Source organism: Chrysochloris asiatica, unplaced genomic scaffold (genome assembly GCF_000296735.1).
Source record: "Chrysochloris asiatica unplaced genomic scaffold, ChrAsi1.0 scaffold00078, whole genome shotgun sequence".
NCBI classification, from domain to species: Eukaryota; Metazoa; Chordata; class Mammalia; order Afrosoricida; family Chrysochloridae; genus Chrysochloris; species Chrysochloris asiatica.
In genome coordinates this window covers 6,699,172-6,725,693 of record NW_006408596.1, presented here as the reverse complement: position 1 = coordinate 6,725,693, position 26,522 = coordinate 6,699,172, and the positions used below count along the sequence as shown (strand labels likewise).

Here is a 26,522-nt window from a genome sequence, read left to right as displayed (position 1 = left end):
GGTCAGAACCGATTCGACGGCACTTAACAACAACAACAACAACAACATAGAATATAAGCAAATTGGTGTTGTACTTCTAGGAAAAGCAAGTTAGCAATGTATAAAAGGCTTTTAATGTTCATGCTTTGTAAATTTCATTTTGGCGAATTTAACATAAAAAATCATCATAGATACAGGTTCCTCAGTACTATATATTAACAAAAAAACGAAACTTTCATCTAAATGTGCAATAATATGGGGTTAGGTTTCATATTATGTTATCAGCTATGGCAGAATACCAGCGGAACCTTTAATCATTTTTTGAAGACTCAAGTTGCCTAGAAGAAATGCTTGTGGAGTAATAAAGATAATAGGTTGTCTGCTTTTAATTATATATAAAACATGTTTGTTTTTCTTACGTCCTGCTGCCCAGTTGGTTCTTACTCACCGTGACCCTTGCGTACAACAGAATGAAACACTGTCCAGTCCTTCACCGTCCTCACAGTTGTTGCTAGAGCCCATCATTGCAGCCACTCTTGTCAATCTATCGTACTGATGCTGTTCTTCTTTTCTTTGACTCTTTACTGAGAATGATGTCCTTTTTCAGGGACTGGGTTCCTCCTGATGACATGTCCATAGTATGTGAATCGAAGTCTCACCATCCTTCCTTTCTAAGGAGCATTTTGGTTGTAATTCTTTGAAGACAGATCTGTTTGTTTGTCTGATGGTGGTGATGATGTGCCATGGAGTTGGTCCTAATTCATAGCAACCCAATACAGGGTTTCCAAGGCTGTAAATCTTTACGGAACCAGAAAGCCTCATCTTTCTCCCACAGTACAGCTGGTAGTTTCTAACTGCTTGACCCTGAGGTTAGCAGCCCAATTCATAACCACTACGCTAGCAGAGCTCCTTTATTAGTATATTTAATGTATATCAATATATATGTTATTGGAGTCCTGGTATGGCGCTGTCGGTTAATGCGCCAGACTGCAAAGCCGTTTGAACTACAAGATTGTTGGTTCAAGCTTACCAGCTGCTCCTTGGAAACCCTATACAGGATCACTGTGGGTCAGAATCGACTCCACGGTACTTCACACCAACAACAACAATGCTACCAGAGCTCCTTTATTAGTATATTTAATATATACCAATATGTATATTATTGATATATTACAAAGGCATCAATTCATCAGTCTTCCTTATTCATTGTCCAGCATTTGCATCCATATGAGGCGTTTTGAAGATGCATGACTTGGGTAAAGTGCATCTTAGTCCTCAAAGTGACATTTTTTATTTATTTATTTTAAACATTTGGTAGATCTTTTGCAGCTGATTTGCCCAATGCAATTAATAATATCAGTTGATTTCCTAACTGTTGCTTCCATGGGCATTGTTATTGTGGATCCAAGAAAAATGAAATCCTTGATGCCAGTCTTTTCTCTATTTCATCATCATATTTTTTGACTCAGTTGTGAAGATGTTTGTTGTCTTTGTTTTGAGATGTAATCCATATTTAGGACTGTAGTCTTTAATCTATGTCAATAGGTGCTTCAAGTCCTGTTCACTTTTAGCAAATATCTGCAGATCACATGTTTTAATGAGCCTTCCTCCAATCCAGATACCATGTTTTTCTTCATGTAGTCCAGCTTTTCTGATTATTTGCTTAGCATACAGATTGCTTAAGTATGGTAAAAGGATACAACCCTGAAACATACTTTTCCTGATTTTAAATGACTCCTGTCCCCTTGGTCTGTTTGAATGACTGAGTCTTAGTCTATGTATAGATTCTGCATGAGCACAACAAAGTTTTCTGGAAATTCTAATTCTTTACCGTGTTATTCATAATTTGTTATGATATTCATAGTTGAATGTCTTTGCATAGTCAATAAAACACAAGCAAGCATCTTTCTGGTATTCTCTTTTTTCAGCCAAGATCCATCTGACATCAGCAGTGATATCCCTTGTTCCAAGTCATCTTCTGAAGCCAGCTTGAATTTCTGGAAGTTCCCTGGCAATACACTGCTGTAATCATTTTTGCATTGTATTCAGAATTTTATGTACCTGTGATATTTATGATAATATTCAATAATTTCTGCATTCTTGTGGATCACCTTTCTTTGGAATGGGCAAAAATATGGATCTTTTGTAGGCATTTGGACAGTCTTCCAAATTTCCTGATACAGATTAATGAACACCTCCAGTGTTGCAGTGTTTTTTGTTTTTTATTTCAGTTTGTATTCTGTCAATTCCTGGAGCCTTACCTCTACACCCCACCCACGCCCCCTTCCGTTAGTGCAATTTGGGCTTTTTTTTTTTTAAATACCACCTTTTTAAAAACAAACCTTGTTATTGTGAATTGAGTGAAGACTTACAGAGCAAGCAGATTATGAGTTTTACATTCAGCAGACCATATACTGGACTTCACTGCGTGGTTGTAATCACCTCCTTGTACTTTCCCTTTAACTATTGCTTTCCTTCCTGTGTTTCTTGCTACCTTCATCTTTTCTCTGCTAAACTCCCTCTTATTGTATGTTGCCGGCCCTGTCACCCATGTTAACATGTATCTATCCTTTAAGCCCTTGAATAATTTTCCCTGTCCCTCTCCCCAGTAACCATTGTTACTGTAACAGAGTAACATTGTTTCCTTATCAAGAAAACTTTTAAACATTTTTTACAATGTCACCCTTTTGTGTTTGACTAATTTCACTCAGGATAATTTCCTCCCAGTTTAACCATGTTGTATGGTGTTTCACAGATTCATTATTCTTAACTGTTTTGTAGTATTCCATTGTGTGCATGTACCAAAGTTTGTCTCTTCTGTTGATGGTCATTAGGCTGTTTCTATCTTTTTGGTGTTGCTTTTAGATAGCATATTGAAGGATCCTGCTTTCTTATCCATTCTGCTATTTATGTCTCTTGCCTGGTACGTGTAGTCCATATACATTCAGTGTAATTATCATAGGCGTGAATTGATTATTGTCATTTTTCTGTGTGGGTTTTTTTTTTTGTGTGTGTGTGTGTGTGGTGCTGCTGGATTTTGTTGTTCCACATGATTTTCTATGCTAAGTTCATTTTTTGTGTGTGAGTTTGTTTGTTTTTGTCATTTTCATTCCTGTTGTGTTAATGTTTACTAAATGTTTCTGATTTTCCTCTTTGTGTATTTTAATGTTCAAGTGGATTTTTTTTTCTGAGTTTATCCTGTAATTTATTAATTTTTTTTGCCTGCTTAAAACAGTCTATTTTATCTTGAAATTTACTTGACTTCCTTGCTATTTGTAAGTTCTGTATCTACATTTTTCCCTCTTTTTGCTACATTATGCATTGATATGTCTGGTTCTATATTTTCAGTCTTGTAGGTTTATTTTACTTTAAATACTTCTATACCTGGATTGAGTTCTGGGTGGTATTGCCATTTATGGTAATCTCAGATTATTGTCTGCTGTTGTTAATTCTCAATCCAAAGAACATCTTTTAACATTTTTTGCAAAGTTAGTCTGGTCATTACAAATTCCTTTAATTTCTGTTTATCTGGAAATGTCCTCATTTTGTTGTGTTTGAGAGAAAGTTTTGCCGGTGTATGATTCTTGGCTGGCAGTCTTTTTTTCAGAGTTTTATGTATGTCATTTCTTTGCCTTCTTGCTTGCATGGTTTCTGAGTTTAGTTTTACTGGTTATCTTTTGTAGGTAACTTTCTGTTTTTCCTGAGCTGTTCTCAGGATTCTTTCCTTGTCTCTGATTTTGGAAAGTTTGATTATGATATGTTTTGGTGGTTTTCTTTGGGATTTATCCTGTTTGAGGTTTGTTCAGCTTCTTGTATGCTTATCTTCTCTTTAATGATGGTTAGGGAAGTTTCTTTCCTACAACTCTTAGACCATTTTCTCTGTGCTTGCCTCTTTCGGTTCTGGAATTTTGATCACCTGTAAGTTGCTTGTCTTCATGGTATCCTGCATAACTCTTAGGCTTTCTTTGGATTTTTCATTCTTTTGGCATACTGGTAGTGAGAGCTCACTAATTTGGGCTTCCATTGCTTCATATCTACTTGTTTGCCCTTTCATCGTAGTGTCCATTTCTGAGATCTTAGTATTAATAATCAATCTTAGGGATTTCTAATAGAAGGTTTTGTATTTGAAAATTTGCATGTATTTTGCCGGTTTGTTTTTGTAGTGTTTTCCTGAATTCTTGTAAAGCTTTTATTGTGTTCTCCTTGCTTTTCTCGATTTTTCTGTTTATCTTTGATGGTACCTAATTCTTTTGAAAAACATTTTTTTTTCCCAGTTTATTTTACTACCTTTTCTTCCTCAGAAACATCTTCTGGCACTGCATCTTGGTCATTTGTTGGAGCCATTTTCTCTTGTTTCTTCATGTAAGCTAAAATTGTCTGTTGTCTTAGGGCATTGTGAGGTTGTCCTTTTTTTGTAAAAACAGTGTAGTTGTTGGGCCCAGAGGGGAGAAATCTGTAGGGGGTCTCCTTTAGTTCAAGTTCCTGAGGTGATTGTGAAAGGCTTGTGGCCCTAGATGGAGTTTTCTGTTGGCTTCAGTATTCTCTGTATTCAGGGCACTCAATCCGGAAGTAGTTCATGGGGGCCCTGATGAAACTGGTTTCAGTGTCTATTAGGACCACAGGGAAGCTAGGGGCAGGGTGGTTAAATGCTGGTCTTATGACTCTGGTGTTTGTAGGTCTGGAGCTAAGCCCACCTGAATCCAGACACCAAAGTGGCACAACCAGCCCCTGACTCACACTGGTGTGGCACTCAACCACATGGCTCTGAACTTCTGGAGGGCAGGGACTGCACTGGGGGTGGATGAGGGTGGCAGCTGGCTGTACTAATGGTAACCAGGGGAGCTGGGAAAAAAAGACGAAATTGCACTTTATCGGTCACCCATGGGAATATGTTTTGCCAGGCCTCCCTCTGCTTCCAGAGCTGCTCACAAGATGGTGGAGCCGAGTCTGGCCAGCTGTTCACCAGTCAGCTGCTTTCTCTCGCTGTCCCTTGCTCAGCCTCTCCTCCTGGCAAGCACTCCATCCACCTTTTGAAGTTCATGGTGTCAGAATTTTCATCTGTGTCTGTTTTATTTGGTCTCTCGTATTTTTGTTGTAGAGGGTCTGTGTAGTGTGTGCCTAGTCGATCATCTTGCTGAAGTCATAGCATTGATTTTTGAATATTTACTACCTCCTTAAATTGTTGAATGTAGACCTTTTTTGGTACAGTTACTATATGCTTGAGACTTCCTGCATTACTCAGTATTTTGCCCGTGTTGTTGGTGATAAGTGTTGTCGGTTCTGTTCTGACTTATAGTGACCCTGTGTAGGGTTTCTGAGGAGCAGCTGGTGAGCATAAACCAACCTTGTGGTTGAGTGCTTATCCTACAGCGCCACACCAGGACTCCATTGTGCCCATGGTGGTGGTGGCTGTGTGCTGTGGAGTCGGTTCTGACTCATAGTGACCCTGTACAGGGTTTCCGAGGCTGTAAATCTTTACAGGAGCAGAACACCTCATCTTTCTCCTGTGGAACAGCTGGTAGTTTCGAAGTGCTGACCTTGCGGTTCATAGCCACTATGCGACCAGAGCTCGTTCATTGTGCCCATGGAATCCTTCAATATTTCAAGTTGAGACTTGAATTTTTCTTTCAGTTTTTCAGCTTGAGAAATGCTAAGGTGTTCTTCCCTTTGACTTTGTAATTCCAGATTTCTGCATCTTTTATTATAATACTTCACTTTGTCATTGTAAGCTGTCTTCTGAAATCTTTTATTGAGCTCTTTTACATCATCATTTCTTTCTTTCACTTTAGGTTATCTACATTCAAGAGCAGATTTCAGAGTCTCTTTCCCCACCCATTTTTTTTGTTTTGTTTTGTTATAGTTTTCTATGTAAAACATTGTATCCACTATCAAACTATTAAAATAGTTAGCTAAAATAACCCTTGATAGGTTGAGTTCTCTTAATGGAAATCTCTTTCTCTTTCTCCAGAGCTCCTTAAGTAGAGGTGTAGGTAGGCAGTAGCAAATAAGTCTGGAGTTTAAGAGGGAGATCTAGGTTGGAGAACTGTAAGTGTATTCAGTCAGTGTATAAAGCTCTATGGTCTTTTCTGCAGTCAGCGCTCCGCCTTGTTCTAACTGATGGTATTGAACTTCTTCAGCATCTCTTTGTGTAGCTGTAGTCTATTTGATTCCTGTGTGTTCCATCTAGTGAGATCTACTTGTACATTTGCCATTTATGTTGCTGAAAAAAAGGTATTTGCAATGAATAAATTGTTGGTCTTTTGAAATTCTATTATGGGATCTCCAGAGTCTTTTTCCTATTATTATGGCCTAAATTTTTTTTATGCCTGTTCCTTCTTTGTTTCAAGCTTTTGCATTCCAAGCACCAGTACTTATCAGTGTATATTGATTGCATGTTTAATTGCAGTTTTGGTTAAGGACACAGTTACAGAGGAGTGGTGGATAAGACAAATGGTAAGTGTGTAAAATGGAGGCTAAAAGAATATGAAACACTTTAACAAGTTGGTATTATATGAACACTGACAACTTTACATTCTTCCAGATTTTAAAAATTGAGTCTGTATACTTGTAACTGGAGGAAAAAGCAATAAATAGTTTTTAGAGGGATGTGACAACATGCTGATACAATAAACCTATAAATCTCAATCTTGCCTTTTGTTCTGTCAGTTGAATAGCTTCTCAGTTTGCCCTATAAGATAAGATTGCTTTTTCTGTTATGCCTTATGAATATGTCTGGTAAGGTGAAAGAGCAGAGGAGAAGAGACACATCTATTAGTGGAACACTATGCTGTATTTGTGAGGATGGTGCAGGACAGGGTGGTCTTTCATTTTGTTGTACATAGGGCTGCTCTAGGTCCAAACCAACTAGACTGCACCTAACGATAGCAGTGCTGTAATATGCTGAGTGATTGAACCCTTAGGCTTCATCATTTAAAAACAAACAAGGATTGTTATGTCCTACCTAAAGCACTAGTATTTTGGACAAAACCCAGATCATAGAAGATGCAGAAGTGCCCATCCCCACCCTGTTTAAATATGATTTTGCTGGGAGGTGGAGAAAAAAATTGGCCAGGTAACATGGATTATTTAATTTTCTCTCTCTTTTTTTTCCTCTTGCTTTCAGATGGAAAGAACTCAAATGGATCCAAGCGTTATAATCGTAAACGTGAACCTTCCTTCCCCAAAAATGAAAATTTTAGCAACCAGTCCCGTCGCTCCAATTCACAGAAAAGCAAAACTTTTAATAAGATGCCTCTTCAAAGGGGTTGCAGCAGCGGCAGCAGCAGCAAAGTCTTTAGCTCTTCTTTTAACGGTGGAAGACGAGATGAGGTATGTATGAGAATCCCCTTTCTAGGACATAAGCAGGAGAGCTGATTGATCCCTGCCCCCCCCCCACACCCCCCAGTTTATCAGTACTAGCATAGATAGTAAAAGTAGTCTTTAGTAGTTGAGCATTAACTAGGTTTGTAACGTTGCTTCTCTGTTCTTCTAAAGGTTGTAAATATTTTCTTAGTGAAAGAAGACATCATATGATCTTGGATTGTGAGAGATAATGGCATATTTGGGGAGCCTTAATTTATAGTCTGTAGTCCTTTGATTGTCACCTTTGAGTTACAGGTATCTTCTGAAATACTTTGATAATAAAATGACATTAATTAATAAATTATAATTGTCATGTTGTTTTAGTGCTGTCTTGTTGGTTTCTACTCATAGTGACTCTGTATAGGGTTTTCAAGAGCGACTGGTGGATTTGAACTGCTTACCTCAAAGTTTGCAGTACAGTGTTTATCCTACAGCATCACATCAGGACTCCTGGAGTACCTAGCAAATTTTAAAATGCTCATACCTTTAGTCCTAGCTCTTCTTATTTGTGAGTCCTGGTGTGGTGCTGTAGGGTAAGCACTGGACTGCAAGGTCGGTTTGAATCTCATGGCCAGTGGTTCAAACTCACCAGCTGCTTCTTGGAAACCCTATACCGGGTTGCTGTGAATCGGAACTGACTCAACGACGCTTAACAACGAACAGCAATTCTTATTCTAGTTTGGGGAGATAAACTATTATGTGAGTCTGATGAATAAATTCAATAAGTGCTTATTGAATAAAGAAAAGGAGATTTAGGGAAATAAAGGGATGAGAGTGACAAGGAATTCAATTTTAGAAGGTGGCCAAGGAAAGCTGTTCTGAGGGGGAGAACTTTGAGTAGAGACCTGACTGAAATGAAGACCATGTTGTATAAATTTGAGGAAGAATGTCTTTACCAAAAGGAAGAGTAGGGTCAAGGAGGTTTTGGTATGTTTATTGAGGTAAAGCTAGGCTACCTTAACTGAAGGAAAAGTAGGATGTGAGACCCATAGGCGGGGGAAAAAGGGTTGGATCCTGTGGGACTCTGGAAGACTTTACTTTGTCAGAGGTGGGAAGCCATTGTAGAGTTGGGTTTTGTAAAGCATCTCTCTGTCTAGTAAGGAGGGCAAGGAAGCCAGAAGATTAGTTGTTGTTGTTAAGTGCCGTCAAGTCAATTCAACTCATAGCAACCCTACAGAAGGTTTCCAAAGAGCAGTTGCTAGATTTGAACCACTAACCTTATGGTTAGCTTTTCAGTGCTTATCCTACAGCACTACATTAGGTTATTGTTGTTAAGTGCTGTCGAGTTGGTTCCGACCCATAGTGACCCTGAACAGGGTTTCCAAGGCTGTAAATCTTTACGGGAGCAGAAAGCCTCATCTTTCTCCCACGGAGAAGCTGGTAGTTTCGAACTGCTGAACATGTGGTTCCCAGCCCGATTCTTAACCACTACGTTACATTAGGAGAGTATTAAAATATGCTCAGTGAGAATCATGGAAGCTTTGAAGCAGGAAGCGGTCATAGTAGGAATAGTAAGAGATGGCCAGATTTGGGATATCATTTGATTGGCATCCCAACAAGGTTTGTTGATCTCTGAGCAGAGAAATGGATGAGTAATGTTTTTTTACCCCCATGACTACAGTTTATCTTTACTAAATGCAATCCATAAATTAGACATGACTTGATTATACTGATATAAACAGACATACAACAAAGCACATTTTATTTTCTTCTCAGAATTTATCATTAGGTCATTCTGGCAAGTTTAACTCAATTTTAATGGTGCAAAACTGTGTAGGCTGTTTTACTGACCAGTATAGATAATGTCTTTGTTATTCGTTGTTGTTATTAAGTGCTGTTGAGTCAGTTCTGACCCATACAGAGCGACTCTGTTTAGGGTTTCCAAGGAGCAGCTGTTGATCTTGCAGTTCAAATGACTTTGCAATCCAGTAGTTAAGCCACAGCATCACATCAAGATTCCATCTTTGTTATCTAGTGCTGCTATAACAGAAATACCATAAGTGGATGGCTGTAATAAACAAATTTATTCTTACCAGTTTAGGAGGCTAGAAGTCCAGATTCAGAGCACCAGGTTGAAGGAAAGTTCCTTGAACACCAGCAGGGTCATCCATGGTGGACAGGTTTCAACAGAACTTCCAGACTAAGACAGACTGGGAAGAAGGCGAGACGGACTATTTCTGAATGTTTAGCCACTGAACACCTTATGAATAGCAGTGGAACATTCCATATGTAGTACCAGAAGAAGAAAACATTGTGGATAGCACTAGAATATTGTCAGATATAGTGCCATAAGATGAGCCTCTCAGGTTGAAAGGCACTCAAAATATGACTGGGAAAGAGTTGCCTCCTCACATGATGACGTGAATGGAGTAAATCTTTCTGGACCTTCATTTGCTGATGAGGCACAACTCAAAATGAGAAACAATTGCAAACATCTGTTAATAATTAAAACATGAATTGTACAAAGTATAAATCTAGGAAAATTGGTAGTTGTCAAAAATTAAATGGAATGCACAAAGACCAATATCCTAGCCATTAGTGAGTAGTGAGCAGAAATGAACTGGTACTGACTGTTTTGAAACAACTATATGGTTTAGTATGCCCGGGAACAACAAATTCAAGAGGAATGGTGTCACATTCATTGTTAAAAAGGACATTTTAAGATCTGTCTTGAAGTGCAGTGGAGTAATTTTTTTTGCATGAGCGCAATTCAGGTGCGATTTGCTGACACGAGGAAGATCTCAAGAAGGGATCTTCTATTAGAAGGATTTTTGGTAGGAGAAGTGAGGACTGAGAGAACTTACTTTTGGAAATGTTATGCTGGAGACTATTAGAGATCCAGATAGTGGTATGATGGTTGTGGTTATATGCCATGGAGTCGGTTCTGACTTATAATGACCCTGTATAGGGTTTCTGAGGCTGTAAATCTTTACAGGAGCAGAAAGCCTCATCTTTCTGCTGTGTAAATGGCTGGTAGTTGCAAGCTGCTGATCTTGAGATTAGCAGCCTAACTTGTAACCACTACGCTACCAGAGCTCCTGAAGTAGAGATGTAGGCAGTTGCAAATGAGCCTGGAGCTCAAGAGGGAGATCTAGTTTGGAGAACTGTCAGCATTCAGTCAGCGTCTAAAGCTATAGAACGAAGGATTGAGTTCAAAAAAAAGAGAATAGGTCAAAGGACTGAGCCCAGAGTCAAGGTGATGAGGAACCAGTGATGAGATATCATAGGAGGAGTCAGTGAATGGTCAGTATGTGGTCCTGGCAGCTAAGTATAGGGAGAGCTCAGCTCTGTCAAATGCTTCTCATTGGCTAAGGTTAGGACTGAAAATGGACCATTAGATTAAAAAATATAAAAGTAGGGTTTTAGCCTTGAGCTTTTTTGGTGGAGTGGTGAGGACAAAAACATGATGAACATAGACTCAAGAGAGAATGAGAAGGAGGAAAGAAATAGCAAATACAGACTTTTTATTGGCTTTGCTCTGAAGGGGAACAGAGGTGAGGCAGCAGCTTGAGGGGGAATATGAGGTCAAGAAGGATTGTAAGATTAGGAAAACTTTCTTAATAGGCTTGATTCAAAGAAAAGGAAAATGGATCCAACAGAAAAAGGGAGAGAATTGCTGGGACAATGTCCTTGAATAGGAGAGGCACTGAGATCCAGTATAAAAGTGGAAGAGATGGTTTAGATAGAACAGGAGCCAGTTTACCCCCAGTAACAAGAATGAAGGCAAGAGTGTTGGTAGGAGGGCATATGAACTCTTTTTTTGATTGTTCTTATTTTCTCAACAAATTATTCAAAGGCAAGTCAAAAAGTATTGCCAGTTCATACATGCATGGGTTTAGCCAAACAAAATGTATTAAAGCATGTCTTGGCGATCAGTAATACACGTAGTCTTTTTTTTTTTTTTTAAATTGTTTTATTGTGAATTATGTGATAGTTTACATCACATTAGCAGAACATTAGCTTTACATTCAGCCTATTGTATATCGTTACATTGCCATGGTTATAATCCCCTCCATGCATCATCAACCAACCAAAGGGTATACACTGCAAGCCTGCCCCCTGGTTTTCAGCACACAGCCCCTCTCCCTCTCTGGGTCTAGAATCCCCAGCCAGCTCCTCCATCTCTCCATGTCATCATCTCTACCTCCTCCTCTGGTGTCACTGTTTCTCTAGGTAGGGTCCTGACTCCACTCTTTTCCCTTTATGGTCCCAGGGACCTCTGCTCATGGCCTGCAAAGTCAACCTCCTCCCTCCTTTTGCTACAAAACATCTACCTTTGCATTTCCAACCCTCACAGTTAGTCCTGATAGCAATTACTCATTATTGCACCACATGAGTGCTATCCCCATCTCCTTTCATCAGTCCCACCCAGTCAGATTGGATACTATTTAGTGGAGATTCTACCTTCCTCTGTGCCCTCTGGATCTAGGCTCCCTCTTGAAAGCTTGTAAGCCCCCTGTTTTGCCTTTGTAGCCCCCCATTTTGGGTAGCCAATGTCCAAGTTGCCCATCCCTGTCTACCCTTTGTATTGAGGGGGTGGGAATGATCCTCGTTGTAAGGATTTGTTCCCTCTTTTGTGCTACTGCATCCATAGGTGTAAGTCAAGTTCATAAAAATGTATTAGATTACTCTTGTTTCCCTCTTCTTTCTTCTTCTAGTTGAGCCCTGATCATCCAGCCATCAAAGCCAGGGCAAGTGGACATCATCTGCAGGTGTGGTTGTTTTTGTGCATATGCCCTCATTTCTTATCAGCTGGATGCTTCACTCTCCACTCTAGTCCCCTGTGACTATGTTACTGTCTCTGGGCCCAAGAGTCCCCAGGTCTTGCCAAACTGCCAGCCAACCAGGTCTCCACCTGGGTTCACAGGAGTCTATTGAATGTGGTTGGACTTAGCTCGCAGCTTCATTGCTGTTTTTCCCTCACTTCCCCTTATTGGTAACCATTCAGAGCATGTCGTGTATTCCCATTGAGTCTTTGTCTTGGAAGGGGGTTTGCCCCGAGGGGAACTGACTGCTTGCCTTGATGTCTCCTGGGCAAGCAACTTGCTTGTTTTTTTTGTCAGTCAGACTGTCATTGTTGTTTTGTATTTTTCCTGTTGGTCTTTCTTTCAAGAAGTGTCCTCTGTTCCTCTAGCCATTCTAGGCTGGTCTCCCTGTCCCCTGCAGTGGAAATTTCCCACATCAGAAGATTCTGGATGGGGTTCAGGACTCCACCTATGGTCTTATGTAATGCAGAGGCTCCACAGGAAGCCTCCTTCACTGGGCACGTTGTAGCCCCACTTTAGGTATTCCAGTCAGTTTAGGCAGAAGACAGACTTACAAGCTTTCTATGGTGATATTTCTGTCTATTCTTTTCTCTCCTCCTAAAGTGTCTGCTTTATAATGGAATACATGTAGTCTCTTATTGTGTATCTTAAAAAATGTCCAATCCAAACAGCGACTTCCAAGGTGACCTGCTGAGCCAGCTCAATTCAAGGCAGAGAGGCTAGCTCAAAAGGCTATAGTGACTGTTTTTTGTCATTCCAAAGGGGTGGTCTTGATAAATTTTCCTCAAGGGACATAGTATGATCATGGGGGCTTATTAGGAAGGAGTATTAAGAAAACTAAAAACTGCACTGATGAGGAAAAGACCAGTTGTGCTAAGATATTTTTTCCATCATGACAATGCACCTGCTCATTCTTTGAGGGTCCTGTGAGAATTGTGTTGGGAAATCGTACTATATCCACCCAACAACCCAGATTTTTCCCCTTCAGATTTCTGTTTTATTCTTCAACTTAAAGAACATTTAAAACTTAAAGAACATGAATTATAGTCCTGGAGGATTCTGAAACTGCCATTTTGGCATGCTGTAAATTGAAGAGTGCAGAATTTTTAGGGGAAGGCAGAGAGACATGGAAACATTTCTTTCAAATGTATATAGACCAAGTTGAAGGATATGCCAAGAAAAAAAATCTTCACATTTTGATATTTTTGTTTAATAGTAGTTTTTATGATTTTGTAGCAATACTTTTTCATGGATCCTTGAATAAGGTGAGCTGAGAGAGGAGGCTTGGAAGCCAGAGGAATGAAGGCATTTTAGAAAGTGGGGAGTAAATGGACTAGGGAAGTGTAATAGGACTGTAGCTTGAATGCTAGGCAGCAAGAGGAGGATCTACTTTAGTGAGACTGGTTGGTGTGGTTGTGTTCTTTAGCCATGTCTACCTACTCTGATGCTTGCACAGCATTGGCAGAGAGTTGGCTTAATCAAGAGAGGATTTTGCCAGTTGCAAGGATGAAGAGAGGAGGAACAATGGGCCCTGGGATCTAAGCCACTTAAGGAAAGATGATGCTGAGGGGTATGGAAATTACTCTTTTGAAAGAGGGATGAAGAATTGTTGGACTCAAGAATAAAGAGAACAGACTTGGAAAATGTCAGGTGCCGGTTGCTAAGTGAGATGCTCAAAATTAAAAGTTTAGTGGGAGGAGGGCAGTCTAGACTAGAGAGAGTACAGGCCAATTGAAATGCAGAGTGAGCTCCCCCGCCCCCGAATTAAAAATTTTTCTAGTAGCCTTATTAAAAAGGTGAAATTATTTGTAACATATTTAATTGGTCATATCTGAATTGTTACTTCAACATTTAAATGAAGCTACAATTTAATGTGTAACTGGCCTCATTTTAAATGTAGTAGTTGTATCAGACTAATACTGGACACCACAACTCTTCAAGGTTTGATCAGAGGATAAGAGGCCGAGATAGGGTAGAGGGCAAACTTAACTGGGGAGAGGAAGCAAAGAAACTAGAGGCCAGGGAATTGACTGAATAGTGAGGTTGTGGGGGGATTTTTGCTGAATGAGCACAAATTCTTATTTAGTGGCGCATTGGAGGTGAAAGGTAATCTGTTGAGGAGATTTACAGAATTCTGTGGAGATGAGCATCTAGGGTTTTCTAGATACAGGGGCCTTGATAAGAAAGTCTTGGTGTAGTGACTTTAATAATATAACCTTAAGATATGTTATGATAAAAAAGGAATGTATGTAACTATAGCATGCTATTGTTGGTATTTCTTTGTAAGGGTAGCATATTTTGATTCTGTATGCATAGAATATCTCAAAGGATTTAATTGTAGCTTCTGGAGTTGTTAAGTGCTGTTGAGTCTATTCCGACTCTTAGCTACCCTGTTGTGGTGCACTGTAGGATAATATGCTGGATTGCAAGGTCACTTTAAATCACAAGGCTGGTGGCTCAAATTTAGCAGTTGCTCCTCAGATACCATATACAGGGTCGCTGTGAGTTGGAACTCACTTGGTGGCACTTAACAACAACAACAAAATAAAACAGTGAGCAGCTAGAAGGTTTGAACCACCACCCTTGAAATTGGTAGTCCAGTGCTTATCTTAGAACGTACCTTTTACTGCTCTCTTTTTATACCATTAGATTCTTCATCATGTATATGCAGTTGCTTTAACCTAACTGAAAATCTCCAAATTTGACTAAAAGCCTTCAATGTACATTTATTTGACTTAATAATTCTCCCTTAAGAAATCGTTGTAGATGCCTGAGTGTGTGCATAAGGATCTTTCCAAAGGATGCTTCTCACAGCATTATTTTATGACAGTAGAAAAGCAGCAAACCATCTGCATCCTGTAATAGTGTACCCAGGGAAGGCAATGGGATGTAGCCACTGAAAGTGACTGTATAGTAACATTTAATGACATGGCAAAGTGTTTATAATGTTAGATGGGAAAAGTAAGTAAGAAAATGCACATGTATCTGTACCACTTCAACTTGAGAATACTGTTGTTGTTATTAGATACCGTTGAGTTGGTTCTGACTTAAAGGCACCATATGTACAACAGAACGAAACACTTCCTGGTTCTGCACCATCTTCACAGTTGTTGCCTATGTTTGAGTCCATTGTTGCAGCCATTATGTCAGTCTACCTGCTTGAAAGTCATCTTTTCACTGGCCCTCTACCAAGCTTGCTTTACACACTGGTCCCTCCTAACAATATATCCAATGTATGTGAGACTTGTTGCTTCAAAGAAGAATTCTGGCTTTGCTGCTTTCAAAATAGATTTTTTGTCAGTCTGTAGTTTAGTCAGTATTCTTCACCACCATTCAAAGACATCAGTAGTTCTTGTAGAATCCTAATTAATTTTCCAGCTTTTGCATGCATATGAGGCAACTGAAAATACCATGGCTTGTATCAGGCTCACCTTTCGTCCCCAAAGTGATACCTTTGCTATTAAACTCTCTTAAGAGGTCTTTTGTAACAGATTTGCCCATTGCAATTCATCCTTTGATTTTTTTTTTTTTTAATGCTGCAAACAATGGGTATTGATAGTGGATTCAAGTAAAATAAAATCCTTGACAACTTCAGTCTTTCCTTTATTTATTATGATGTTGCTCATTGGTCCAGTAATGAGGAATTTTGTTTCCTTTATGTTGAGGTGTAATCTATATTGAAAGCTGTTGTCTACCACTTCTCTGTCAGTTTGTTGTACTTTGGACTTCATCAGTAAGTGCTTCCAATCCTCATGGCTTTCATCAAGCAAGGTTGTCATCTGCATATATCAATGAGCATTTCTCCAATTCTGATGCTTTCTTGTTCTTCATGTAATCCTGCTTCTTGAATTATTTGCTCAGTGTACAGATTGAGTAAGTATACTGAAAGAATACAACCCTGATGCAAACTTTTCCTGATTTTGTTGGGAGGGAGGAATGGGTAGGAATAAGGAGTTAGGGGTAAGGGTTCTTAAGTGCTGTCAAGTTGGTTCCGACTCATAGGGCCCCTGTATAAAGTTTCCGAAGAGTGGCTAGTTAGTTTGAACTGCTGACTTTGAGGTTCACACCAACCTTGTGGTCCATTGCTTACGCTATAGTGCCTCACCAGGACTTTGGTTTGTTCTAGGCTAGGTCTAGGGTTTCATGTAAGGATTATGATTAGGACTAGTGTTCATATTAGGTCTTTGGCTAGCAGTAGGGCTTGGTCTAATTTTAGGGTTACAGTTACTTGTAACTTTAGTTTTTTCTTGAAATCTGTTTGTTTTCCTCTTCATTTGGAAGTGTGTAACTACATTATCACCTCTTTTTACTTTGTAGTTTTTTTGTTGCAAACTGATACCTTTGGTTTCTTATTTTTAGTCTCGTAGATTTGTTTTACTCTGGATACTCCTATATCTGGGTTGAGTTCTGGGTGATACTGTCATGCATGATAATGTTAGTTTGTTGTTTACTGCTTTTAAACAAGTTAGTGTATCCCCTTGCAGTCCTGGTATGGTGCTGTAGGATAAGCACTTGAGCACAAGGTCGGGTTTGAAATGCAAAGTGGCAATTCAAATTTACCAGATGCTCCTCCGAAACCCTATACAAGGGTCGCTATGAGTTGGAACCAACTCAATGGCACTTGACAACAACAACAACAACAACAATATCCCTTTGTTCTGTTTAAACCACTGCCTCTTGGTTTATGTACAAGTCTTATACAGCCCCCATTCTTTTCAATGATACCCTTAGTTGGCTGCGATCCACAAAGTGAAATATCTTTGCATAGTTAATAAACACAGGTAAACATTTTTCTGGTATTCCTTGCTTTCCATCAAGATCTAATAACAGCAATGGTATTTTCTTATTCCAGGTCTTTTGAATACGACTTGATTTTTTTGGCAACTGGCAGTTAGCTCCCTGTATACTGATGCAACCATTTTTAAATTCCTTTCAGCAAAATTTTCCTTGTGTGTGATACTAATATTTAATAATTTCTGCATTATGTTGAATCATCTTTTTCTGGAATGGGCACACATATTGGATCTCTTAAGGAGCTCTGGTAGCGTAGTGGTTACAAATCGGGCTGCGAGCAGCAAGGTCAGCAGTTCGAAACTACCAGCTGTTCCGCGGGAGAAAGATGAGGCTTTCTGCTCCCGTAAAGATTTACAGCCTTTGAAACCCTGTACAGGGTCGCTACGAGTTGGAACCGACTCCACGGCACATAACAACAACAACAATTGGATCTCTTACAGTTTGTTGGCTAGGTAGCTATCTTCTAAGTTTCTTGACAGAGAGGAGTGAGCAGCTCCAGTGCTACATTGGCTTGTTGGAATATCTCTGTTCGTATTCATCAGTTCCTGGAGTCTTTTTTTTCCCGTGCTCTTCGGAAACTCTGTATAAGGTTGCGTGGGTTGGAACCAACTCGATGCACTTAACAACAACAAACCTTCGATGCAGTTTGAACTTCTTCCTTCAATACCAGTGGTTCTTGATCGTATTAGAAATGTTAAGAGGACTGAAATCTTATGTCCTGATGTGATTTAATGTTCATCTTTATGTGTATTGGTAATTCTTATATGTAGTTTCCTGCCGTTTCTTAAACTGTTTCTGAAAATGCTGATTGGATTTATTTCTGCTCACTGAGGTAGTCTGCCTATATTCTAATTCTGTCAGTTTCAATGAACAGGGAATAGCAGTGTGTCTTAGACAGGAAATATCTGGCAGACTCTTAATCCTATGGCAGTTAGGTGCCTATAAACTGTCTCTAGAGTGTGGCTCCACAGACTGTCAGAAGCAAACTGAAGAGGAAATAGCTAACAGTGAAGGTGCGGCAGTCCTATGGGACTGTTGAAAGTGGAACTGTTGAAACATTAACCTAGTTAATAAATCTTTCCACCACTTCTCTGTCAGTGTGTTGTACAAGCTTGCAAGTTGCTGTAATGCTGGAAGCTCTGCCATCAATATTTCAGATATCAGCAAAGTCACCCATGGTGGCCCGGTTTCAATGTAACTTCAGACTAAGACAGACTAGAAAGAAAGACCTGGTGATCTGTTTCCAAAGAATAGCTAGTGAAAACTCAGTGGGTCACGAGAGAATATTCTCCAATAGTTCTAGAAGATCAGCCCCCTAGTTGGAAGGCACTGAGAATATATAATGGTCGAAACAATAGACTTGTATATACCAACTATTATGAAGCTAGCCCAGGATTTGGCAGCATTCTATTGTACATAGGTTCACCATGAGTCAAAGCCAACTTGCGATGGCAACTCACAAGTACATTTTTGCATTTCAAGACAGCTAGAGGAAAGAGTTCATGCTGGGTTCTGTTATTTAATGGTTAATTGCCACTTAACAGGGCAGACTAAACAGTTTAAGTAATTGTATGCTAAAGGCTCTTTTCCCTCCTCTCCTCTGCCGTCTAAGCCTTGGGTACAGTTTCACATTACCCCCTTCGAGGAAGATTGTTTAATTTCAGCCTGTGTTTGTTTTATATAGTTTCTATTTTCAGCTGTGTAGGAGGAGTTGTGCCAGTGTCTGCTGTAAAGCAAGTAAGTGTCATCCTAATCTAATGCACTGGTTCATTCTTACTGTTTCTAGGTAGCAGAGGCTCAGCGGGCAGAATTTAGCCCTGCCCAGTTTTCTGGTCCTAAGAAGATCAACCTGAACCACTTGTTGAATTTCACTTTTGAACCCCGTGGCCAAGCGGGCCACTTTGAAGGCAGTGGACACGGCAGCTGGGGGAAAAGGAACAAGTGGGGACACAAGCCTTTTAACAAGGAACTCTTTTTACAGGCAAAGTGAGTATAGTTACTCTAAGGAGGAAAGTGAAATTTAACCTCTCTGGGCAGCTGTCAAATAGGGGGAGATTTCCCTTAAACTGTGGGAGTTGGTCTGGCTCTTTTTCACTTTTGGTAAGCACGGAGATCTTGGTAGGATGTTTTTGGTACTTTAAAGAAAATAATGCTAAGTAAATAGTATCTTTGGTATCATATGGAGTAGAAAATGTTTGCTTTGGAATGGGACCCAGATTTTAATCTGTTTTAACTTTTGGCTTTGGGCAATTCAATTTACCTAACCATTTTGAGATTCAACTTCTCCTCTCTATTTGGGAAGTTATTTAAAAGAGAATGATTCAGTGACAGTGAATTGAAGTACTTGGACATACATTGACTCAAATACTGGTTCCCTTTGTTTCTTTTAGTCATAATGTTTGATTTGACCCTGTATCTGAAGTAACCATTTTGTGCTTTTTATAAACGGGTACTTAAATGATTGAATGATCACAGTCTTCACTGCTTTGAAGAATAGCTGGCTTCTTGGGGAGGAGAGTGGGTATCTGGTTTCCTGCTGATTAATGAAGCCGTAGTTTGGGTTAATTTTAGTTCCAGGGAAGCCTCCAGGGGACTTGGTTGGGTTTAAAAGTATAAGAAACCAAGTTCATGGACTTAAAGACTCCTATCCAGTGAGCCTTTGGATTTCCTCCAGTGCCAGGACACACACTGAGGCTGAAATCCTAGTACAGTGCCCCAGAGACCATGGTTGTTAATGGGCCTACATTTCATTTTTAAAACTGAGATGATGAATTTTTTTGCTGAGGACTTATTGATGGATTCTTATAGCTTGCATTTCCCATCTTCCTCTCTATTTCTAGCTGCCAATTTGTGGTGTCTGAAAACCAAGACTACACAGCTCATTTTGCTGATCCTGATACCTTAGTCAACTGGGACTTTGTGGAACAAGTGGTGAGTAACTTGGCTAAGCTTATGAGCTGAGTGGGAAAGAGAGCTGAAGAAGGGTTGTGGTTGTTATGCCCAGAATTCAGGGTCCCCGAAGACCACCCAGGAGCCGTGTACCGATGCAAATACATAAGGGTTGTTTAATCAAGCTCGAGCCAGGTCTCTAACCTTATCCGACATTTCGGAATAGGGAAAGAGCCCCAAATTCATTGTCTGCAGGGTTTTTATAGAATTTTCAAACAGCTCAGGTTTCTCAGCTTTACAATCTTTGGATTGGTTAACAATTGACAAACTATGAGATGTTACAGTTTAATTGGTCAGGACTGGTGGTCTTTGTTCTTAGGTTAGGGTAAAGGAAAACATCTGGCCTCTGGCCTTGAGCTGCCTGGCTATTTATACATATATCATTTTCTTGGAGCTAGAGTACGTGTTCAGGCTAATGTACAGAATGGAGATTGACCTTGTCTCTTGGAGGGAACTAATAACTGAGGCCTTGTCTATTTAAAATGCTTTCCTGAGCCTGACTAGAGTTTAGTCAAGCAGTCTCTAGGTAGGCAAAATCAGGTAAAATCAGTTTGGTCCTTACATGGTGACATGGCAGATGGTGACTGTGTTCTCTGCCGATGCACTGTCCAGCGTGGCTTTATGGTAGACATCTCCCCAGGAGCAGCCCCTGGTTTCTCTGAAAGGTCACATTGTCACTCTCGTTGGTACTGGCCTGCAGTGATGGGATATTGGAAGGATGTGATCTGAAGGGATCTGACTAGAGCTGTTTTCTATTGCTGTCTGCTGGGAAGTAGGAATCAGGAGACTCATGGGAGGGATATTGCTGATTCTCGTGTCCCAGCATGGGCTTCTTACATGAGCCATGGCTTCATTGGAAGCCTTGTAGCAGATGAGTGAGCCATACCACTGCATTTTAGTCAAAGCTACTGTTTTCTATTGAAGTTACTGGCTCTAGCTATCCCCTTGTTGATGCTAATAGGGCATCTAATGTACAATGTCTTAAATAAGGGCATACACTTTGGGAAACCAGTTTTTATTTCTCTTGAGGCCTCAGAACCTTTTTAAGAAAATTCAAAAGGTCATCTAGAAATGATATTTAAAGACCAGACTTTCTTACAGTAGGTGGTAAGCTTCAGTTTTGCTAAAGTTTTCAGTTTTATGTCCTCTGGTTAAAAGGAATATGGAATCTTATAAACCCACTCCTGACTGACTGACATGGTTAGGTTCCAAAGACCAGGTTGTAATGTGAAAATTAGCAATAGGCTAAAGTGGAAGAGGATCATACCAGTTCACAAAATGGAGAATGATGACATGACATACCTGCTCAATTTCATCCTGCTATGGTGCTGTGGGTTAATGCGCTGGACTGCAAAGTTGTTTTGAACCGCAGGGTTTGGTGGTTCAGTTTACCAGTCACTCCTTGGAAACCCTATACAGGGTCGCTATGGGTCGGAACTGCCTCAGTGGCACTTAGCAACAACAGATTTCATCAGAACCTAACTGCCAAACCACTGAGAAGCAGGACCTCACCAAGTTGACACATAATCTTAACCATCATAGCTTGTATTCCTCTCGCCTCCCACCTCAGTGTTTATTATAGCCAGCTGTATGTAGTTAATGTGCAAAATATTTGAATAGTAGATTTTTTTTGTTATCCGATTGTTGTACATCAGTCAGAATAAGACCAGGCTGACTGTGGAACAGTCATACACAGTTAAATGGAAACTGAAGAAAATTAGAGCAAGTACACAAGAGTCAAAGTTTGACTTGTGTATATCCCACCTGAATTTAGAGACCATCTCAAAACTTGATTTGATGCACATGAATTCTGGAATGACATCAAAGGATATCATACATGAAGAATGCAAAAGGTAATTTAAAAGACAAGGAAAACAGAAGCATGATGGATGTCAGAAGAGACTCTGAAACTTGTTCTTGAACATAGAATAGCTGAAGTGAAAGGAAAAAATGAAGTAAAAGAGCTCAATGGAAAATTTCAGAGGTTGGCTTGAGAAGACAAAGTATTAAAGCCACAGGTTCCATTATTGAAGGATTCTGTGGTCAAAATGGAGACCTGGTATCGCTCTGCGGGTTAATGCACTGGACTGTAAGGTCAGTTTGAACTGCAAGGTCAACAGTTCAAGCTCACCAGCCACTCCTCAGAAACCATGTACCAGGGTTGCTATGAGTCGGAATGGACTTGACGGCACTTAACAACAACAATGGTTAAAATATTGACTAACATAGGAAGTATCAAAAGATTTTAGAAGGAATACAAAGTCTCTTGTACCATGACAATGCCAATTAAGGTGTTTTAACAAACTGAGGCTGGAATCACTCACTTTTCTATGCCAGAAATTTGGACGACAGCTACCTGGTCAACCAGTTAGAAGAGATTCATATTTGTGTCCATTCCAAACACAGATGATTCAATAGAGTGCAGAAGTTATTGAACGTTGTTGTTGTTGTTAAGTACCATGGAGTCAGTTCCGACTCATGGTGACCCTGTACAGGGTTTCCGAGGCTATAAATCTTTATGGGAACAGAAAGCCTCATCTTTTCCCCGTGGAATGGTTGGGAACTGCTGACCTTGACGTTAGCAGCCTGATTCGTAACCACTACGCGGTTGTCAATTCGGTTCTGACATATAGTGACGTTGTATAGTGTTTCTGAGGCTGTAAATCTTTACACGAGCAGAAAGCTTCATCTTTCTCCCGCGGAACCACTGGTAGTTTCGAACTGCTGCAATGTTTATGGCAGTGCATTGACACAGGAAACTGCCAGAAATCCAAGCCAGATTCAGAAGAGGACGTGGAACAAGGGTTTTCATTGTTGAGATCAGATGGATCTTGGCTGAAAACAGAATTCCAGAAAGATGTTTACTTGTGTTTTATTAACTATACACAGGCGTTAAACTGTGTGAATCATAACAAATCATGGATAACTTTGTGAAGAATGGGAATTCTAGATAACTGTATTGTGGTCATGAGGAACCTGTACGAAGACTAATAGGCAGGTGTCAAACAAAACAGGGACATTGTAGGCCTTAAAATCAGGGAAGTTGTGTATCAAGGTTGTAATCTTTTATAATACTTAATCTGTATGATTAGCAAATATACTGGCAAATTGGAGTATAAGAGGAAGAAATGTAGCATCAGGATTGGAGGAAGACTAAAACAATCTGGGATATGCAGATGATAAAACCTTGCTTGCTGAAAGTAAAGTAAACTTGAAGTATTTATTAATGAAGATCAAAGATTACATAGTCTTTAGTATGGATTGTTGTTGAGTGCCTTCGAGTCGGTTCCGACCCATAGCGACCCTGTATAGGGTTTCCGAGGAGCAGCTGGTGAGCTTGAACCAATGACCTTACAGTTCAAACGGCTTTGCAGTCTGTGCATTAACCCACAGCTCCACACCAGGACTGCTTAGTATGGCTAGTACTTCAAAATAAAATAAAAATCCTCGCAACTGGGCCTAGAAGCAACCTAACAACAGCAACACGTAATTTTACTATTGTTATAAATGGCAAATGTTGATTAATGAGGTAGGTGAAGCGTGTAAAGCAAAAGTCCTCATTAACTCTCATGGAAATACGTGGGGGCTTCAAAAAGTTCATGGAGAAATATGACGGAAAGATAGTTGACTTTTTCCTTGAACTTTTTGAAGCCCTCTCGTAGCTCTGCTAACTTACTTCTAGGCATTTCTAATGCTTTGGTATGTATGTGTTAAATCTTGTTACATGATTGGGATCATATAGTGATTTTATTCATTGTTTTCCTTTGATATAAAACCAAACTTGTTTTTATTGAGTTGATTCTGACTCATGGTGATGCTATAGGACAGAGTAGAACTGGGTTCTAGTTTTAAAGAAGTTGCCCACTCTAGCTTTCTGCCATGGAGTAGCTAATGGATTGGAACTACTAATCTTTCAGTTAGCAGCTGTGAATTTAGCTACTATATACTGCCAGAGCTCTTTTCCATTGCTCTAGAACCCCCAAAAGTACCTCTCATGTATTTAACCATTGTTATAATTTCCTTAATTTGCTTAAAGTTTCATCTTTCATGTACCTACATCTCTGAACAATGTTTGGAAGATGTGTGGTTGAATAGAGATATATGGGAATGGGAAAAGAGAGGACGTACGTAATCCTTTGTCAGTTCTGAAAGCAGCAAAATTTCTGGCGGTGTTTTATTTCAGCGCATTTGTAGCCACGAAGTGCCATCTTGCCCAATATGCCTATATCCACCTACTGCAGCCAAGATAACCCGTTGCGGACATATCTTCTGCTGGGCATGTATCCTGCACTACCTTTCACTGAGTGAGAAGACCTGGAGTAAATGTCCCATCTGTTACAGCTCTGTGCATAAGAAGGATCTCAAGAGGTGAGGAGATTAAGGCATTAGCTAGATTCAGCACTAGTCTGATAATGCCTCGTCTTCCTATGTCTAAATGTCCATGTTACAGTGTTGTTGCCACAGAATCACGTCATTATGTGGTTGGTGATACTATTACGATGCAGCTGATGAAGAGGGAGAAAGGCGTGTTGGTGGCCTTGCCCAAATCCAAATGGATGAATGTAAATCATCCCATTCATTTAGGAGGTAAGCTTTGTTAACCTTGGGACAGAAAATCCTGGGTGCACTCTCTAGGGGCATTAAAGATAGCTTTCTAGTGTCAGAAATTTAACCTTTAGGAAAGCCAGTTTTAGCATTTTCAAATTGAGCTCCGGTAGCGTAGTGGTTATGAATCGGGCTGCGAATCTCAAGGTCAGCAGTTTGAAACTACCGGCTGTTCCACGGGAGAAAGATGAGGCTTTCTGCGCCCGTAAAGATTTACAGCCTCGGAAACCCTGTACAGGGTTGCTATGAGTCTGAACTGACTCCACGGCACATTACCACCACCACCACCACCAAATTGAGCTTTGTTTTATAGTTTGTTAGGGTGAAAGTTTGCAAACTGTGGTTTGACACATGGGTTTTTGTGTGGTTCATATTTATATGTATCTCAGGTTTTTATTTTATGGGACTGTTGAAGTCTGTGCCCAGTTTTGGAGATTACCATGTTAACAATGACCCCTTCGTTGGAAAATCATTTTAGTGCCTGTAAAGTTCTGTTGAGTGAGCATATCATCATGTAGTTAGTTAGTCATATCTTTAATCTCACATTAACTGGCTAGTCTCAGCATTTTTGATACTATAGGCAATGTTAAAATTTAAAAAAATCTTTTTATTGTGACTTTATTGAAGGTTTACAGAGCAGATTAGTTCAGTAAATCACACACACGTTGTTTTATCTCATTGACTGCAATCCCTTTATTGTAATATCATTTAACCACTTCCTTCCTGAGTTTCTTGTTTCCATTCCTCCTTTTATCCCGCAACCCTTCTGGATTTTGTCCTTAGATAAATACTGCCCTTTTGATTTTTAATGGTTGACCATTCTATGGTGTGTCTACCTCACTAGTGTTGTTATCTTCTCTGTATACCTATTTATTGCTTACCTGAAAATTGAGCCATGAGGATGAGTTCAGTACTTGGATCTGAAGGATAACCAACATCTACAGTCTCGAGATTCCACCAGTCTTATCTGACTGACATGTCCGGTCTGTTTATGATTTTGAGTTCTGTTCTGTATTTTCTCCCACTCTATCCAGGACCATCTAATGTGAACCCTTTCAGAGCTGTTGGTGTAAGTTGTGGTAGCTGGACACCACCTAGTACTTCTGGTCTCAGGGTCATGGAGACTGACTGGTGTTCAAGTGCTTCATTAGAACTGGACTACTTGTTTCTGAGCACCTTCATTTTTCAGCACTTTTTCTTTCCTCTGGACAGGGAGGGACCAGTAGTTACACCTTAGATGGCCACCCATGAGTTTTCAGATCACAGTTACTTACTCACCAACGTAGAATATAGAATATATTGTCTTGGTGGATGGGCGGTAGTGTCAAGTTCCCAGGCCAAGCGAATCCCGGCAGTGCCATAATGAATGAATATTATTTGGCTTTTTTTTTTAACTGCATCACTGGTCTTCTTAGGATAGATTGCCTATATTACAGGGTCAGAGGTACACATTTTAAGGTCAGTGTTACTTGATAGTTTAGGAAGTTCCTCTTGAGTTGCTAAGTCTTTACTCCCTGATAAAAGCTTCTCATTGAGCCACATACTCACTGAGCTTTGGAGTGTTGCTGTTTTGAATCTTGCTGACTTTCTTGCAGATGAGCAGCACAGCCAGTACTCCAAGCTGCTGCTGGCTTCGCAGAAGCAGGTGCTGCACCGGGTTGTCCTGGAGGAGAGAGTGGCCCTGGAGCAGCAGCTGGCAGAGGAGAAGCTCACCCCTGAGGCGTGCTTCATTGAGGCAGCTATCCAAGAGCTCAGGGTGAGGCTCTGCTAAACCCTGCCACCCTGTCTCCAATGGTGGAAGTTACTTCTACTCCACATCTAAGATGAAAATCAGGGAATGGATTAAAATAAAACTTGTTTTGGGCTTAGTTTGCTGGGGCTGGAAAACGTGACCAAGTGGCTTTTGGAGCTCTGGTGCTGAAAGGAACAAGTCCAAAATAGTAATTCCATAACTAATTGTGATACTGGAGTTTCTAAGGTTAATTATGTTCTTGTTAAGCAAGGTAGGTCTTTTTAGTTATCTAGGAAATTCCTTGGGTTTGTTTACATGCTTTTTGTTTTTTTTTT

At 40.0% G+C, this 26,522-nt stretch overlaps 1 protein-coding gene across 2 annotated transcripts in view; it reads left to right on the top strand.

Annotated features, from left to right (window-relative positions):
- The window catches only part of RNF10 (ring finger protein 10), a 56,283-nt gene that overhangs the window by 13,406 nt on the left and 16,355 nt on the right, over positions 1 to 26,522 (top strand). For both annotated transcript variants that reach the window (XM_006865439.1, XM_006865440.1), the window contains 6 exons: positions 7,103 to 7,308; positions 18,688 to 18,887; positions 19,742 to 19,832; positions 24,034 to 24,218; positions 24,301 to 24,437; positions 26,051 to 26,211. In XM_006865439.1, the coding sequence (XP_006865501.1) occupies positions 7,103 to 7,308; positions 18,688 to 18,887; positions 19,742 to 19,832; positions 24,034 to 24,218; positions 24,301 to 24,437; positions 26,051 to 26,211 (980 nt within the window). The remainder of the gene's footprint in view (positions 1 to 7,102; positions 7,309 to 18,687; positions 18,888 to 19,741; positions 19,833 to 24,033; positions 24,219 to 24,300; positions 24,438 to 26,050; positions 26,212 to 26,522) is intronic.